This window comes from Denticeps clupeoides, unplaced genomic scaffold (assembly GCF_900700375.1).
Source record: "Denticeps clupeoides unplaced genomic scaffold, fDenClu1.1, whole genome shotgun sequence".
Classification (NCBI taxonomy): domain Eukaryota; kingdom Metazoa; phylum Chordata; class Actinopteri; order Clupeiformes; family Denticipitidae; genus Denticeps; species Denticeps clupeoides.
In genome coordinates, this window is record NW_021629728.1 from 69,995 (window position 1) to 88,134 (window position 18,140).

At 48.3% G+C, this 18,140-nt stretch overlaps 1 protein-coding gene across 1 annotated transcript in view; it reads right to left on the reverse strand.

The window, feature by feature from the left end:
• LOC114772864 (polypeptide N-acetylgalactosaminyltransferase 14-like) overlaps positions 1-16,219 on the reverse strand; it is a 77,254-nt gene extending 61,035 nt beyond the window's left edge. Inside the window, 2 exon segments of the mRNA XM_028965585.1 lie at positions 4,524-4,693; positions 15,921-16,219. Coding sequence (XP_028821418.1) covers positions 4,524-4,693; positions 15,921-16,058 — 308 coding nt within the window. The 5' untranslated portion in view covers positions 16,059-16,219.
• Positions 16,220-18,140: the final 1,921 nt, after the last annotated feature.

Sequence of the window (18,140 nt, forward strand, 5' to 3'; positions counted from 1 at the left end):
GGGGCCGCCGTGGCCGCCGGGACCCCCGCCTCTAAATGGAAGACATGATTCAGCGCCACTCGTATTTAAAAGTTTTTTTTAACTACGTGTCTGTGTAAGTCAAGGTCGCTCAGAGTTCGTATTTGTCAGGTGAAGCCACGTTCGCTGACTGGACTGTTAATATTCTACACGGATAGTGATCCACAATGCAGTTTCGGGGTTTCACCAAAGTGGTCACACGGGTAAGGCCCTAAGTTGTCTGTCTTATGCTGGGCCAATGCAATTCTTAAATCTATTTTTCACTCAATAAATACTCAAGTGCGGCCAAATCGCAAAATTATTGTGCGTTTTGTGTCATATAGTTTACGCGACGTAAAGAGCGCCGATTCGCGCTCCTGATATATACAACGATAAATCACATGATTTTTTGCTGGAAAAGTCGCACGGCTTTAGGTACACGTCACCAAGCACCCACAGCAGGACGAGGACATCACAGCTACATGGAGAACAACAGAAGTTAGCAAATACGCTTGAGACTACAATCTGAAAAAGGGGACCTAGACGTACAAGACCGAGACTGTAGAGCAACAGTGTTGCTGTTTCAACCCCCCTCCACACCTGTAGGTGGCGCTGTAACTACCCGCTCTCACCCATTTACATTTACATTTACAGCATTTACCAGACGCCCTTATCCAGAGCGACTTACAATCAGTAGTTACAGGGATAGTCCCCCCCTGGAGACACTCAGGGTTAAGTGTCTTGCTCAGGGACACAATGGTAGTAAGTGGTTCATAGGCGAGCGCGTTACCCACTAGGCTACTACCACCATAAGCGTCTTGTTCTCCGTCTTAAACATCTGAACACACCATTGTTCTCCAGCCTGTCTGGGACCGTTCTGGGTCCCCTAAAACGCTGTTTCCGTGTGGACGCAAGACCACATTGGATTGCAATTTTCCCGTTTTAGAGAAAAATGTTGTTATGTGGACGAGGCCTTAAGAACTTCTGAATGCATGCTTGGTTGGCACCCAAAAATCCTGATTGGTCGGCGTCCATCATATTGCAAATCAGCCATCACTGTGTGTGAACGTGGGAAAGAAAACGCTTTTCTCTTTTTTTTCTCTTCTCTTTTCGCTAGATATCTGACTGAAGTTGCTGTTGAGTTGGTGAGCCAATGAGCACACGGCTGGATGACAGATAGAGGCGGGCACAATACCCACCTGTGCCGACAGTGGGGCAGTGGAGGCCTAGCGGTTAAGGAAGCGGCCCCGTAATCAGAAGGTTGCAGGTTCAATTCTCGATCCGCCAAGGTGCCACTGAGCAAAGCACCGTCCCCACACACTGCTCCCCGGGCAACTGTCATGGCTGCCCACTGCTCACTCAGGGTGATGGGTTAAATGCAGAGGACACATTTCACTGTGTGCATCGTGTGCTGTGCTGCTGTGTATCACATGTGACAATCACTTCACTTCACTTCACTCGACCCGTTTCTTAACCAGTAATCATTTCATAATCATTGTGAGCTGCGTGGTCCGAATTTGGTGTAAGTGTTGCCTGTTGGATGTGTTCATGATCAGCTGATCTGGGGGACCTTGAGCTTGTCTCGTCCCCAACAATCCAACACGCTGCGCTGCATTATTCTGCTGAAAGGGACGTCCTGACCATGCACGTGAAAATGACTTACAATACACACACAACGCAAGATGTGGTTTTAATGTCAATTCCATCTGGTCTTCTTTTACAGAGACGCCATCTATTAGTGGAATATAGAGTCTCTCTGCTCCCTTATACGTCCAGTGTCCCCTCAAGATACCAGAGATGAATAAAAAGTGGAGCAGTCTTTTTTACATACTTATCTATTTGTGTCTTTGCTTGGTGAAATACGCACAGTGAGAATCACGCAACCACTGAGCCCAGACGGCTAACAAGTCCGATCGAAACGGGGCGGCGGGCGAATGCGGAGATGCGGCAGCTCGGGGAAATCAATGGCGGAGCGACCGTGCCGAGCGGGCGTCCCTCGCCGTTTGGGGACGGGTCGCCAGTCTGTGGCACGTTAGACAGTGGCTGCCACTCTCGTTCCGCCGCCTGACCCGAACACGAGCTGGTGAGGCCGAGAATCCCTGCGCGGTTTCAGTGGCAATGCAAAGAAAAGGGAAATGGCGAGGACAGGATGGAAAATTACTTTACTTTACTTTACTTTACTTTACACTACTTTTATCCAAAGCGACTTACAGGAGGAAGACACCAGCAATTCTCATTCAGTTTCTATAGATTTTGAGTTAAAAAAACTAAGAGCCCTGATAAGGCCGGACCTGTCAGGAAAAGAACATGCTCGGGAGTTGTTAAGTGATACACAAATTATTATTATTTTTTAATTTTGTGCAGTGTGTGTGTGTGCATGTGTTAGATTCGTCTGAAATACTTTTGAACAAGTGGGTTTTCAGCTGCTTCTTAAAGGTGGTAGTAGTCTCGGCTAGTCGAATGGAGCAGGACAAGTCGTCCCACCAGCCAGGGACAACAAAGGAGAAAAGAGTCGATTGGGACCCGAGACCCCGTGAAGAGGGAATTTTTATTCTCGATTCAATAAATTGTGTTAAAATTTTACTATTGTGTTCAAATTTAATCTATTGTGTTAAAATTTTATTTATACCTTTGTATTTAATGTTACTGTTTGTATTTAATGTTACTTGTAAGGGTCTGAGAGTAACGAAATTTCAATTCTCTGCATGTCCTGTACATGTGGCAGAATTGACAATAAAGCTGACTTTGACTTTGACTTTGAATAAGCGTTGGCGGGAAATTGGCTCTTCCGCAGATTAGCGTTGAGCGATGCGGTTTTCCAGTTTGTTGTATCGCGGCGCACTGCGAGCGGCCCTCAGACGACCTGCTGCCTTGCGTTGGGTAAACAGCGGCGTTGTCGGCGACCGGAGCGCCGCCGGGCAGCAATTTTCGGGGTAATCCCCTCCGACAGATAAACTCCCCGTCATCGGGGGCCCGAACGATAGCGTAACGTGGGCCGTTTAGACGCTCCTGAAGCGGCGCTGGAGTGGAGGTGACGCTGATCATCTTCTTGCAGCGGGCCTGTCGATTTGCCACGGACAATTCGGAATCGGAAGCGCCGTTAACCTTGGCAGGGAATTTAGGTTTAGTCTCAGGGCCTGGTTTTCATGGGACACAAATTTACAGACGAGAGCAGGCAGGTACACGAGTTGACTGTTTCCTAGTGGTCTTTATGGAAATCTGTGCTGGTGCGTAATTATTTTCTGGCAAAATGTAAAATGGGAGGAGCCTGTAGGCGTGACTGACAGCTCAACTGACTGTTTCCTCTCTAACTGCAGTTAGGCGTATACATGAATTGAGATTTGAAATCAAGGTGATTTCTTTGCTAATGGTAATCTACTTAAAATAAAAACTATAGGTTTCTAATTAACTATGGTTAAAACTAACATAGTGTGAATGCTTAAAGGTGGGCGTGTCTGTGGTGCAGGCAGCATATGGTGAAAATTAATCATGATTAATTACTTGGGAAATTTGAGTTAAATTAGATCCTTTTTAATAATCTATTGACCCTAGTTGTTGATTATTTTCCCTTAAGAACTTAAAAATCGTAGATTTTTAAATCATGAACTTGAGACACCATAAATATCTTCTGGAACAAAGTAATATTACCCTCTGTGACATAAAGAGTTTTCTAAATGGATCTCTGTGATGAATCTCTCTTTGCCATGCCCACCGATTAAAACACTGCGGAATTCTATTTCCAGTAGTATATACTGTAGCTATTAGTACACAGTACAGGCCAAAAGTGTGGACACCTTCTCATTCAATGTGTTTACTTTATCTTCATGACCATTTACGTTGGTAGATTCTCACTGAAGGCATCAAAACTATGAATGAACACATGTGGAGTTCTGTACTTAACAAAAAGTGGAGACCTGGCCTCCACAGTCACCGGACCTGAACCCAATCCAGATGGTTTGGGGTGAGCTGGACCAACAAGTGCTAAACACCTCTGGGAACTCCTTCAAGACTGTTGGAGAAGCATTTCAGGTGACGACCTCTTGAAGCTCATCGAGAGAATGCCAAGAGTGTGCAAAGCAGCAATCAGAGCAAAGAAACTAGAATATAAAACATGTTTTCACTTATTTCTCCTTTTTTTGTTAAGTACAGAACTCCACATGTGTTCATTCATAGTTTTGATGCCTTCAGTGAGAATCTACCAACGTTATATGGTCATGAAGATAAAGAAAACACAATGACTGTACTGGCCTGTACTGTATACTGTAACTATTAGACTAGTGTATATACTGTAGGTATAGTGACTGCTTAACAAAGACGTTTCATCAGTGAAGCACTCTTCCTTGATTTGTGAAAAAGTGCAATATAAACCCGGTTAAAGTACTTTGAGTCCCATTAGGGACCCCAAAGTGATAAACTGTCCTGGAAAACATGAATGGCTCCTCCTGGATTCATTATTCCCTCTTGTTAGTGTGACACACACTTACGCACACTATCAGGTGGAGAGAAGAGATCAGAGAACGCGTCACCTGTAGTGACGGGTGTCACGAAGTGCTCGGTTGCTGGGGATCCTCTCGCTCTCCCTCTGATTGAAGGCATACAGCTTGTAGGGGTCCCGGCCCGGCCGCCACCGGTGGGCACCGAGGTAGCTTTTCTCCTCGAACTCCTCCAGCAGGTCGTCCCATTCCGCCTCGGAGATCTGCAAGGCAAACGGTGCGATTCAGCAGTGACTCCGCCCCCGTCAAAAAACGCCCCGGCAGCAGTTTCCCCGCCGCGGCGGCGATTCGGCCTCGTTATTTTATAAAATCACAAACAGCACTAAACATTGCTGCAATTCTGGCAGCTCCTCTTCCCGACCGTACATCCATTCTTTGACAGGAAATGGGGGGGAGAAAAAAAATAATAAAAACGCGGCGATGCACAGCGCTGCGGGCAAAACGTTTCGGAAATTTGCAAATGCAACACTCTCGGGGGAGCGTCAATTGTGCGCCCGTGGAAGAGAAAAGTGCCGTGACAGCAGCCTGTATTCCCCCTATAAGCAAACCAGATTTCTGCTTATTTCTGGCCATCAGGAAGCAGAAAATACGGCCACCGGCGTCCCCAAACCGCCACCCGCCGACTGGATTACATCTGATTTCCAAACGTAATTGGCGGTCATTGAGACGGGGAATATGTTTCCCCGGCGTATTGCATCGCCGGAACTTGGTCTTTTTTTTTTTGTATTTCACATCAGATTCAGTTTTGACTCCCGATGCGGTCCCTGGTCCCCGCCCGTCCTTGTATTATATATACAGTACAGGGCACCTTCTCATTCGACATGTTTTTTTATCTTCATGACCATTTACGTTGGTAGATTCTCACTGAAGGCATCAAAACTATAAATGAACACATGTGGAGTTCTGTACTTCACAAAAAGTGGAGACCTGACCTCCACAGTCACCGGACCTGAACCCAATCCAGATGGTTTGTGGTGAGCTGGACCAACAAGTGCTAAACACCTCTGGGAACTCCTTCAAGACTGTTGGAGAAGCATTTCAGGTGACGACCTCTTGAAGCTCATCGAGAGAATGCCAAGAGTGTGTAAAGCAGTAATCAGAGCAAAGAAACTAGAATATGAAACATGTTTTCACTTATTTCTCCTTTTTTTTGTTAAGTACAGAACTCCACATGTGTTCATTCATAGTTTTGAGGCCTTCAGTGAGAATCTACCAACGTAAATGGTCATGAAGATAAAGAAAACACGTCGAATGAGAAGCTGTGTCCAGACTTTTGGCCTGTACTGTATATAAACGTCTATCTCTAACGCATTGTCTTTCTCATTTTGTTCCAATCTGTTCAAGGTCCCACGGTTGAGATATAAGGACCCGTTTGGCGTTCTCAGGTGCCACCTTCCATAATGCTCCCCGCAAGGTGACCTGGGACGGCAACAAAAGCACGCGTCGGCGCTCGGCGGGAGGCGAACTGACAGGCCCGTCCTCTCAGGGCCGAGGCCTTCACACTCGCTGGCACATTAATGAGACAGCGGGTCTTTGAGTCCTGTCTGCGCCGCTGTGGCGCGTCCCCTTGTAAGCGCGCCGGCTCCTCGGAAAAAGCCCGTGTCACGGCCTGCCGATTTACACGAGCTGCGACAACGTCCTCGCGGCCCGTAATGGAGCTGGGTAATTACAGCCGCCTGTCCCTGAAGACGGATTGCGCGTGGTAATAGACGCGGTCTGCGTTGCCCCCCAACACATAACTCAAAACCAGACGTCCCGGAGGTCTCGCCACAAATCGGGTGCCAAAATGTGATGGTTTTATTATGATAACCCGTCATCGCGATGAATTAAGCGTCATAAAGAGTAGACCTGCGGGCTCCGCGGCGCATTGTGATGCGCGGGAAATAAAGTCGGGTTGATTTAACGCTCCGCGCCGGAGAGCCGTGATCCGAGGTCGGCTGATTGACGTGCGACGGACTGTCTATCATCTGCGACAGCATGAGGAGTGACAGAACGCAGCATCTTCCCTTCATTGTACGGGTGACGATTATCATGGCATCAGGATCGATCAACTAATTTTCACCACTTAACGTTTTCCTAAAAAGCTTCGAATTCTATGAAGCGTTTTAACAAACAGAAAATTGCAACACAAATCACGTAACACGGCTTGATCCTTACATTTTACATTTACAGCGTTTACCAGACGCCCTTATCCAGACCGACTTACAATCAGTAGTTACAGGGACAGTCCCCACCTGGAGACACTCAGGGTTAAGTGTCCTGCTCAGGGACACGATGGTAGTAGGTGGGGTTTGAACCTGGGTCTTCTGGTTCATAGGCGAGTGTGTTACCCACTAGGCTACTACCACCCTATCTTGATCTAAACAGATCAGATCAGGTTTTAGGTTCGCCGTACGTTCTACAGCATTAACTTCAAAAATATTCAGTAACGTCATAACAAGCTATTAAAATGTCCATGAAACATTTCTACCGTGTAGTGAGCACACAAGCGGCAACCAAGTGCTTCTTTCACGTTTCTCGGCTTGAGCCAGAAGACCCAGGTTCAAATCCCACCATCGTGTCCCTGACCAAGACACTTAACCCTGAGTGTCTCCAGGGGGGGACTGTACCTGTAACTACTGATTCTAAGTCGCTCTGGATAAGGGCGTCTGGTAAATACTGTAAATGTAAATGTAACTTGCAGTAAACTGATTGGCCAATGCACCTTGGAGAATAAGATAAATGGATCTGATTGGCTGTCGCATGAACATGTTTTAACGCAACACAACGGACCCCCAATACACCGTAGATGACGTCCCCACACCTCTTACGCCCTCAGTCTCTTTCCCCCACCTGCCTCTGTAATGGTTTCAACTCTAAAAAGCTTTAGGCTTAAGAACTAATGGCAATTAATCATGATTAACTATTTGCACAACTGCTAAATGTGACAAATTAGCTACCATTTTTAATCATTTGACAAGTTAATTAAGTTTTTTTTGCACCACATTGTGTCTGAACGATGTGTCCCCAGTTTGAAGCACTGTGTTATTGGTGCATTTTCGCTGTCCCCCAGGGAACAGAGACAGTCTGGCATCTGATGGAGGCCGGGTATCCGGCCATGTCGGCCGCGCCCGCTTATAATTGGACCGGGCAAACGGGGTCCCAGAGAAAAATCGATACCTCCGAGTTCTCGGCGCAGCGACCCTCTGAGGAGCCGCCGGGGTCTCGACGCTGGCGCAGCCATTAGCCCGGCGGCTTCGTCAGAGCCCCGCCCGCGTGGAGCTTCAATCCTCCCGGACGACGGAGGAAAACCGCGATGGCTTCGCGGCGTTACCGGCCCGTTGTGCTTGTGCGAATCTGCAAGTCTGGAGACGGCTGCCCAAAAACTGCTTAGCAACACACAGAGGCAGGAGTGTGTGGAAGGGCCCGGTAATGGCCCCTGTGGTAGCTGATGGAAAGGCGGGCGAGGCCTAATCAGCCGCAGGGCTGCCGTATTGATTTCGTGTTTGACACCGCGCAACGCTTCGCTCCGAGCGGCCGCAACGCGCCATAAACCAAACGCCAAGGCCGGAGCCCCATAAAGTAACGTGCCGCGGTAAATCGCACCAATGGCGCGCGCTGGGAGCCGTCCCTCAGTCCCCCGTGACGGCTCGTCAGTCTCGTTCGTCACCCTCACATCTAATCAGAGCAGGCGCCCCCCCGCCGCCGGTTCCATGCCCCGCTTCCGGGTGACGGCCAATTCCCGCCCGTCCTTCCGACTGTCGCTTCCACTTCCCATCTGTTTCTGACGCGCTGCCGAAAGGAAGAACCGGGGGCGCGCGGGAAATCGGGGCCGCCGCCATCACTCACGTCCCCACTCTGCAGTCGAAACACCACCGTTCACCACAGCGTTCCGCCGGGATCACTTTTCACCGCTCGTTCTGTAGACGGACTAAAATAAGGAATACGAAGGTAACCAAAATGCTAAAACGAGTTCTGTAATATTGGCACTTCCACGTGCCATACGTACCATGGTGCTCAGATCATGTGGAACATCGTTTCATTTCAACGTAGGTAAAAACTGAAGGCTTCGCGGACGTTTGAAACGCCGTTTCCTCTAGCAACGTAAAAATTTCACTCATTTCAGTGAAATTCGATAGCAAATTATCATCATAACCCAGAGATTCAAAGTTCAGTTTATATATGTCATATAAATGAAAACATTCCTGGCTATCACACGTTGCACTCGTGTAGCTTTTAGACCAGTGACATTGTTGTCCCGTGCATCACACCCCCTTTGTCATTTTAGTTTCACATATTTTTATTGCATGAACGTTATTTTATTGACGTGTTGCAAAGTTTTGACACGCGTTATACGTTGAACTATTTGGTGCAATGCTTGTAGGGTTCGCAGAACTTTATTGTGGAAGTTGATTTTAACAAGTGAGGCTAGTTTTCTGTGTCCCGTGCGTCACGTGGCAAGTTTTCAAACTGCTTGGATGACTTTTGTCATGACTTTATGTTGTAAAGCACGACAAGTACTACATACATGTCACTCTTGTTCATAGTTCTGACAACTAGTTATTGGGGTAAACTATCTTGTCATCAAAATGTCCTGTGAATCACGCAGAGAACAGTCCAATATGAAAAATATTAAACTTTTGCTTTAGGGCCATGAAAATTAACTAAAGTAAAAAAGTGAAAAAAAAGCATATCAGCAGCACTCTTCATTTTACTTCCTGTTTGTAGTGTGACCTATGACACATGAGACCTATGAGATGCCCCATGCACCGGATTAAGGGGTCCTGATCACTGCAAGCTGAGACTCCTTATATCCAGTTAGGCACCCAGCACCCAGTATCCGCTGCCACATTAATGTGTACTTTGTTGTTTTTGGTTCTTGACGTTACGTATGTCAAGCTTCTGCAACTCCTTCCCCGATCAACCCCACGGCATGACAGATGCATCTAGACAAAATTTAAAAGGTTTCCTATCTCAACTACATTATATTTTATTACAGTTTTTATTCCATTTTTTTTAGAAAAATCTTTTGCCACATATGTCTCTGTCGTAGTTTTAAATGTGCATTATATGAAGCTTTAGTCTTGAATTAATTAATTTCATTTAATAATGATGATAATTGTTATTCGAATGACAGTCCAATTTTACATTTTAATGGATAAAACTATGCATAGCCTAAATAATGACAGTTTTATTCATCCTGTTCAGAGATCATTTACAAATACTGGCATTGGCGGCAATGATGAACAGTACAGCACCTTGTAAATCTGTGCAAGTTTACAACGCAATCATAATCATGACATAGCACAGCGTCAATATAGCGAGCAGAGTCTATACCACCAGTCGTATCCGACTGGTTTATGCAAATGTTTTATGCATTATAGCGCGCTGATGATCATTATATCATTTTCAGGGCATGTGGCCCAGCTCTAGGCTCCAGTAAAGGGCAAAAAGGGACTTATGAATCACGGCAACGCAGAGAAGCGCCATTTGGGAGCTGTTTTGCACAATGTGCTATTTGTGTGAGTTCATGAATATTCACATGCATTTGCCTCTATGTTTATTTGGAGAATGGGGATCTTTCATTATAAATTCACATAAACAGCTCACACACACACCAGTGCACACAGCCAATATCCACAAGCAGGAAGTAAAGGAGGTAAAGGACGTGGAGTCGGGTTTAAAGGAGCTTTAAATTGGCAATCAACAATTGGACCACTTTTTTCCTGCATTTTGGTCATAATTTCGTTAATCTCCGGGTTAGAGGAGCGGTTTTAACTACGTTCCATTCATCTCGTCCTTATCAGCATATTCAAAATGCAAATTAGAGGTCAGCGCGTTCAGGATTTTCAAGAGCCGGTGTTCACGCGTGTAAGTCAGTGAAGTGAAGTGAAGTGTGTTCAGACCCGGACGGAACATGAGAACCGTGAGAGAATCAATGCCGGCACCTTTGGGATCCTGTGTCACGAGGTTCAGAAGCAGACGACGGCAGCACAGTGTGTGTTCCGCTATGACCTACATGCAACATGAAATGTCATATTTACCCGTGCAGCCCGGCGTTAAGAAGTGCCTCCCCGTCAAAGATGTTCATCTTCCATTTTCACATGCTGATGACCATCTCGCTGCAATATGTGCGTATACCGGTCATCACCAAGTCGACCAGATCCATGTTGCACACTGTGTGGTTTGTGGTGATCTGAAATCACGCAGTCTGTATGAGGCTTTACCGGAGAACAAGCGCTTTCCAAAGTACTCTGATTTCCGTGTTTGACGGTGCTTTGACAAATGAAAAGTAAAGATATGAACAGCTGTTCCCGACAAAACGTTCCCTGCTTCCGACCTGCTAATGATCACCGGATCCTAATTAAACCAGGGATGGAGGGAAAACCCTCTCTTTCGAAATTACGGCCCTTGCAAATATATAATTAGTAGCATGCGTTAGAGATGTAGAGTCAGCCTGGTTTTAATATTACGACTGGGTGAATAGCAGCACTAGAGGCTGAATTCGTATTTGTAATATTTCCCTATGTCACGTTCTTTATGGTCGCAATGTCACATGACCAATCAAAAATGAAGTTCCTTAGGAACGAGTGAAAAAGTGGAGGGATACACTGCGGCACAGCACACAGTCACACGGTGAAAGGTGTCCTCTGTATTTAACCGTCACCCTTGGTGAGCAGTGTGTAGGGACGGTGCTTTGCTCAGTGGCACCTCGGCGGGTCGGGATTCGAACCGGCAACCTTCTGATTACGGGTCCGCCTCCTTAACCGCTAGGCCACCACCGCCCCCAACAACACGATTAAGATAAATGCATTTTAATGTCTCGATAGCAGTGAATGAATATTAAATGGTGAACCGTGGTATGAGTTGTTTGCAGCATGGAAATACGGGGTGGATTTGTACAAGCCGCCGGAGCAGAATCCGACCGCGTCCACCTTTGCTAAGGTCACGTGATGAAATATGGCAAGAACGTGGAAAAGTAAAAACATTTTTTTCCCCCCAATGCAATCACAGCAATCTCCAGCCTGAAATTCTGTGGCTGCCTCGCCTTCCAAATTGAATTATATGGCTTTTTTTTTTCAGGGGGGGGAGGAAACAATAAAGAAACAGAAATTGCCGGGTGACATCCCCCCACCTCCCCCTTTCATCCACACCACAGCGGCGGCAAGGGACAGGGACGTTATCAGGGACACCGCAAAACGAATAACTAATCATCTCCCGTATTAGCGGCTTCGGGACCACGTTTGGAAGAAGCGGCCAACGCGCCGGGCTTCACGTCCCACGCCGACGTCACAACGAACTCGTCTTCCAGAGAGGAAGGGACAGGAGGAACCCGCTGTCCAGCAGCAGCCACTTCTCATACTGCGGAAGACGTACGGCCTTCTCGCAGCGGGAGGGGACCTTCTCTCGGTATGTCTTCAGAATGTCTTTTTACTTTACTGTCGTTCTAACAAGTACAACGAAATTGGGTGCCGTCCCCGTCTTCTAAAGAGAAGACAACCAGCACACATACTGACATGATGCAAAATATAATACAAACATAATATACAATTAAAATCCAAACCTTGAAAGATGGATTAAATGTTTCCAGGAGCTGTTGTTTAGTCTGTCTGTGCTTGTTTTAATGCTCCTGAAGCTCTGAAGTTGCACAAAGTCCCCCAAAATATGGTCAAATCTGACAGGGCAGGACAAGGCACGGAAGCAGTTTGTGAGAAAGCTCCGTACGCGTCCAGGTGTTTGTGTTTTGTCTTCGTACCTTCTTGCACCCTTTTCACGGCCCCCTCCCGGCGACCCCTGGCGGCGTTGCCCTTTCCATTTTCAGTTTGGCCACGTTCCCAAATGAAAGAAGATTGAGGTCACGTCTCCGGGCCGCTGTGGAAGAACTCATTATAAACGGATTCCCACGTGCCCTTTCCAGCCCCGCACCGCAGCGCGCCGGGGGGAGGGGGGGGGGGCGTGTAGGCGCTGTCAGAAAACATGACGGATTCTATCGGCCCGACCCGGTACGTGGAGCCGCTCCGGTAAACGCGCGACATGACACCGTGCCGCTTATCCCGCTCGTTCTGCCGTGGAGCCCGACCCCGGCGATCTCTTCGCTCACTTCGCCCGCTCGCTGTCGCTAAGGGTCGAGGCGGGAGGAAACCGGAGAGCCTGAAGGAAACCCGCGCCAACGCGGGGCGAGCACGCAGACCCCGCCCACAAGCGGCCCAAGTCGGGATTCGGAATGAGCAGCGCTGAAGACGAAAGAGACGCCATTTGCCACTAGTCAATGAGGACAATCGTCACCCCCCCCGGTGGGAAAGCCGTTATTCTGCGGCGTCAGCGTCCAGCCGAAATGACTTTTTTTTTTCCCGCCCTGCGAACGGGGGTTTATTGATCACGTCCCCGTTACAGGAGAAAATTGCTCCTTGGGGCCGGGTAATTGCATTACAACAGACTTATCTGAGCACTCAGCTCGGCGCTAACGGTCCTTTCCGGAGGCTCCCGGGCCCTGACCGCGGGAGGGGCGCCCAACGATTAGCTGCAAAGTGGCCCGGTAAACGATGCATGCAAATGCGTCCCCCTAAACCAGAAACGGGCTCCGAGTTGTCGATTAAAAAGCACCGCGCTTCCGGCCCCGCCGCTGCTAAACGGCTCTCATGAAAGGTTCAGAAGAGCACCTGCAGAACGTAGCCGCGCTCCGCCCGCCCGCCTGCGGAACAAATCCGGCGAGATTCGCGCGTTCGCTGTCGCCACCGTTTATTCACACTGTAGACGTTCCGGCGATATTTATCACAAAGTCCACTACGTCGGGGGGGCTTTTTTAATCCCATCGTGATTAACCGGCGGCTCTGACAAGGCCCGACACGACAGGCCTTATTTCCCAACATGATGAGCAAGACCGTTTTAATAAAACATATGGTGGCGGCGTAATGAAGCCCGCCGCACGCCGCTCTAAAGTGCAACGGATGCAAACGCTTTAATCTTCGTTCTTCGTGCTTTTAGGGAAAAAGTTCTTCGCACGCGTTTGTACCCGGGCGCAACGGCGTTCATTTTTATCATTTTAATGCAACACTGGCACTTGTTGTACATTTACGGCATTTACCAGACGCCCCCTTATCCAGAGCGACTTACAGTCAGTAGTTACGGGGACAGTCCCCCCCCCCCTGGAGACACTCAGGGTTAAGTGTCCTGCTCAGGGACACGATGGTAGTAAGCGGGGTTCGAACCTGGGTCTTCTGGTTCATAGGCGAGTGTGTTACCATCCTCGCTCACTCGCCTTCCATAAATCCTGAATCGACCCGGGGCGCCAAATCACCTCGAGCGCAGGCGGGAGGAAACCGGAGAACCCGGAGGAAACCCGCACCAGCACTGGGAAGCGAGACGATAGAAGTAACTTAGAAGGCCTTCCTTGGCGTGCTACGGGGCAAGCGAAAGGCATTCTGAGGTCGGTGTAGCTGGCTGATGGCTTGCATGCAACACCCAACCATTATACAGTTGTTATAAATATGTTATTACAGCCGATATTACATGTAACGAAGCAATTTCATCGTCCTGTGGAGCAGCGTCACGACTCTGACCGGCTTTTATTGCTGAAATGCTGTTAGAACGTCTCAATTCACTCCACAGTCGCCCACAACTACTTAAGACTTAAAGCGTAAGACTTTATCTGAAAAAGTACGTAAACACACATAAGTCCGTTGTGGATTTAGACGTCTGAACACCGTCCACACTTTTCTCTAAAACAAACCATACGGGAGCATTACCTGAAACGACACGCTGTTTTAACCCCCCTCCACACCTGCAGGCGGCGCTGTAACTCCTCGCCGTTGCTGGACGGAGGACGTGTTGGGGCTCGTCCACGTGGAGAAAGAGAACTTTTTGGAAAACGCCGTCTCCGTGTGGACGCAGGGCCGGATCGGAGCGAAAAACGTCCCCGTTTTTGGGCAAAAACGTGTGCACGAAAGTAGGAGATTTCGGCGGAAATGTGGGTAATTGGCCAGATACGAGCGGAAACCGGCTGACGGGGACATCTACCTTGTCTGTTTGCCGCGAACAGGCCGCGTCCTGCCTTTGACGGGTTCTGATTTCGAACAGAGCAGAGAGAAGCGAGCGAAACGGTCGCCGGGGCGGGATTACCGGGTGGTAGTAGCCTGGTGGGTAACACACTTGCTTATGAACCAGAAGACTACAGAGTCACAGGTTCAAATCCCACTTACTACCATTGTGTCCCTGAGCAAGACACTTAACCCTGAGTGTCTCCAGGTGGGGACTGTCCCTGTAACTACTGATTGTAAGTCGCTCTGCATAAGGACGTCTGGTAAATGCCGTAAATGTAAATGATTAGAAGACGCTTCTCGACCCGACAAGGCGCTTGTAAGCGGAGAGGAGGAAGCACGTCCCCGCACGCCTGCACCGACAATCCCTTCGTGGACGAGGAGAAGCTCCCCGGGGCCCGGTGAGGAGCCGTACAGGCAGCGGCCTGCGTTTAGCCCGAAATCCACCGAGCGTGCAGCCTGCAGGTTCCGGAATCGTCTGACGCTCACTTTTTCGCAAGTGGCCCCAGAGGCGTGTGCAGGACGCAGATAAAAGTCCCGGGAGACGAGCGCGTTATCAACAGGAGGCGCGGATCGCTGCAGAACCCCACCATCCGACGGTTCCTTTGTTCCGGGAAGCTTTACAGAAGTTTTTAATACGGCTGTTAATCGCTTCCGATCCAGAACCTTCCCACATCCCACATGTATTTAAAATCCTGGTGCTGGCCTACAAAGCCAAGGGAAGGGCCACGCCCTCCCACCTCAGACCCCTCATCACCCCTCGCTCTGCACCACGGAATCTACACTCTGAGCTGGTGGAATCAACTTACACTACATTTACATTTACGTTTACTGCATGTACCATACGCCCAGGGACAGTCCCCCCCTGGAGGTGTCCTGCTCAGGGACACGTTGGTAGTAAGTGGGGTTTGAACCTGGGTCTTCTGGTCCATAGGCTCCTACCACCCTATAAGTTCCATCTTTAAATGCAAGATAAAACCCTTCCTTTTTTTTAGGAAATGCTTAAATGTGTATCTATGTAATAATTCTAATAATAAAGATGGGTTATGAGTTATTAAATGACTGTAACATGCACGCAACCTTCATTACAGAAAATGAAACCCTTCTGTAAGCAGCTTGGAATCGTGGATTTTGCAGAAGATTCATCCTTCATTCATCCAGCCAAAAACAACACGTCCTGGTCCAACAAACGTCCCTTTCAGCCTAAACCCAGAGCTGATGAACAGAATAAACCCAAAAAAGTCACCAAAGAGACGAAAGTCCGACATCGGTGTGGTGGGGGGCATTTATCCTGGTGTGATGACCCCCCCCCCCACACACACACACACACACACACACACCGGACGCCCAGAAGCAGGTGCGCAACAGAAGACCTGGCGATGCGCGCAAAGTTGCCGGTTCCAGGCGCGCTCACCTTGGCGTCCCGCTGCGCGTCCCCGGCGGCGCTTTCGGACACTTCGCGGCGACTTAACAGGATCAGGTAGAGCAGCGCGGCCGCCCAGAGGAGCGCGGCGGCGGCGGCCAGAGTCAGCCTGCGAGAGAGCCGCTTCATGGCGTCGCCCTTCTCCCGGACCCCGGTGCGCGTCCTCGCCCCATGGGTTCGCCCGGTGCGCGTCTCCGCCGTGCGCGTCTCCGCCGGCGCGGCCGAGCCCTGCGCTCCAGGCTCGCAGCCCTCGCTACACTGGCCGCGCTCCAGCCCGCTCCCTGCCGGAGAAATAGATCCGCCCGGTTCCGCCGGCGGGTGCAGCGCCACCTGGCGCGGCGTCCGGGAACTGCGTTTTTCACCGCGTTTATTTAAAGCGCCATTTCACACGTCGTCTCGTAAATACTATCGTGTATGAACTTTACGCCCCACCGCCCTTATACTTTATCCAGTTAATCAAATGCAGTATTACAGTAAATAAAAAAAATCCGGATCTGATGAGGCAGAAGAAAAAGAATATAAAACACCTTTTCAGGGCCAAATTCACCAGAAATAAAAACCTTACAAATTAAATTAATCATTTTTTTCTTGAACTCATATTTATTATGAAGCTAGAAGGGTTTTTTGTCGTTGCGGTTGTCAGGCTCTGGATGTCCCAGGACGGTCTGTGACGTCATCTAGTGCCCGGTTAGAGGTACTGTAGTTTTGCCTGGGAGGGTTATTAGAAATGCACCTCTTTTTTTTTTTATATGGGTGGGATGAGCTTCCAATCCGCCGTTCTCACATGCACAGGAGGGAGGCCGGGTCGAGCTCTTCTTTTTAAAACCAAATTCCTGCTTGTGATGCAGGTTACGTGCGGCTGGCGCAATGTTAACCGGTGCGCATGAAACAGCGGGAAGGATGCACGTACCGGGCCAGAACACCGTAGTCGTGGCCGACTTGTGCCGGCCAGCAATTCCACTGTTCGCGATTTATTTCTTTTTCTGTCAATTGCCTCAATAAAAGGGCAGAATTCGGATGTGCAGGATGGTGCAACGTTTCACTGTTCAATACGCTGGTGTCAGAAATATATGCTGCCAGTCAAAAGTCTGGACACCCCAGAAACCTGATATATATACCGTACTATTTCATCTTGCACATCTTTGCACATAATCATTGCACTACATTGTACATATCCATTGCATATACACATTTGTAGAATTCTGATTATACACTTTTTTTAAGTACATATGCTCATATTTATAGTTAATACTAACTGTACATTATTACATACGACGGTACATCCATCTGAAAATACAGTCTCTTCCTGTACATATCACCTTATGTATACCCATAACTTATTTTATCTTTATCCAGCACTTGCTGCTTATTGCACTTCTGGTTAGACTTAAACTGCATTTTGTTGCTCTGTACTTGTACATGTGTAATGACAATAAAGTTGGATCTAATCTAATCTAATTTAGTTCATTACGTAACTTCACATGTGTTAATTGTGTCATCGGCTTTGTTCTTTAGTGCATAAAAACTGCAGGACCCATAAACGAGTAGATGTGCATATACTATATATTCCTGCAAAATGAATTGTTAAATGTGCGTTTCTGGATTCCTTTGGGCTGTCCTCAAAAACACAGTCAAGAAAAATCCCCGAGCATGAAACCTGCAGACCACCAGATGTCACTAAAGCTGTGAACGTCACATATTTCCAACGGTCTTCACGGGCTTCAAACTGGAAAGCTGTTTCGAAAAGTTGAATATTTTAACTAGTTATCGGGTGGTCTACATAATAAGAAATAAGTCGCATCATCCTGCACATCCGAATTCTGCCCTTTTATTGAGGCAATTGACAGAAAAAGAAATAAATCGCGAACAGTGGAATTGCTGGCCGGCACAAGTCGGCCACGACTACGGTGTTCTGGCCCGGTACGTGCATCCTTCCCGCTGTTTCATGCGCACCGGTTAACATTGCGCCAGCCGCACGTAACCTGCATCACAAGCAGGAATTGGTTTTAAAAAGGAGAGCTCGACCCGGCCTCCCTCCTGTGCATGTGAGAACGGCGGATTGGAAGCTCATCCCACCCATATAAAAAAAAAAAAGAGGTGCGTTTCTAATAACCCTCCCAGGCAAAACTACAGTACCTCTAACTGGGCACTAGATGACGTCACAGACCGTCCTGGGACAACCACAACGACAAAAAAACCCTTCTAGCTTCA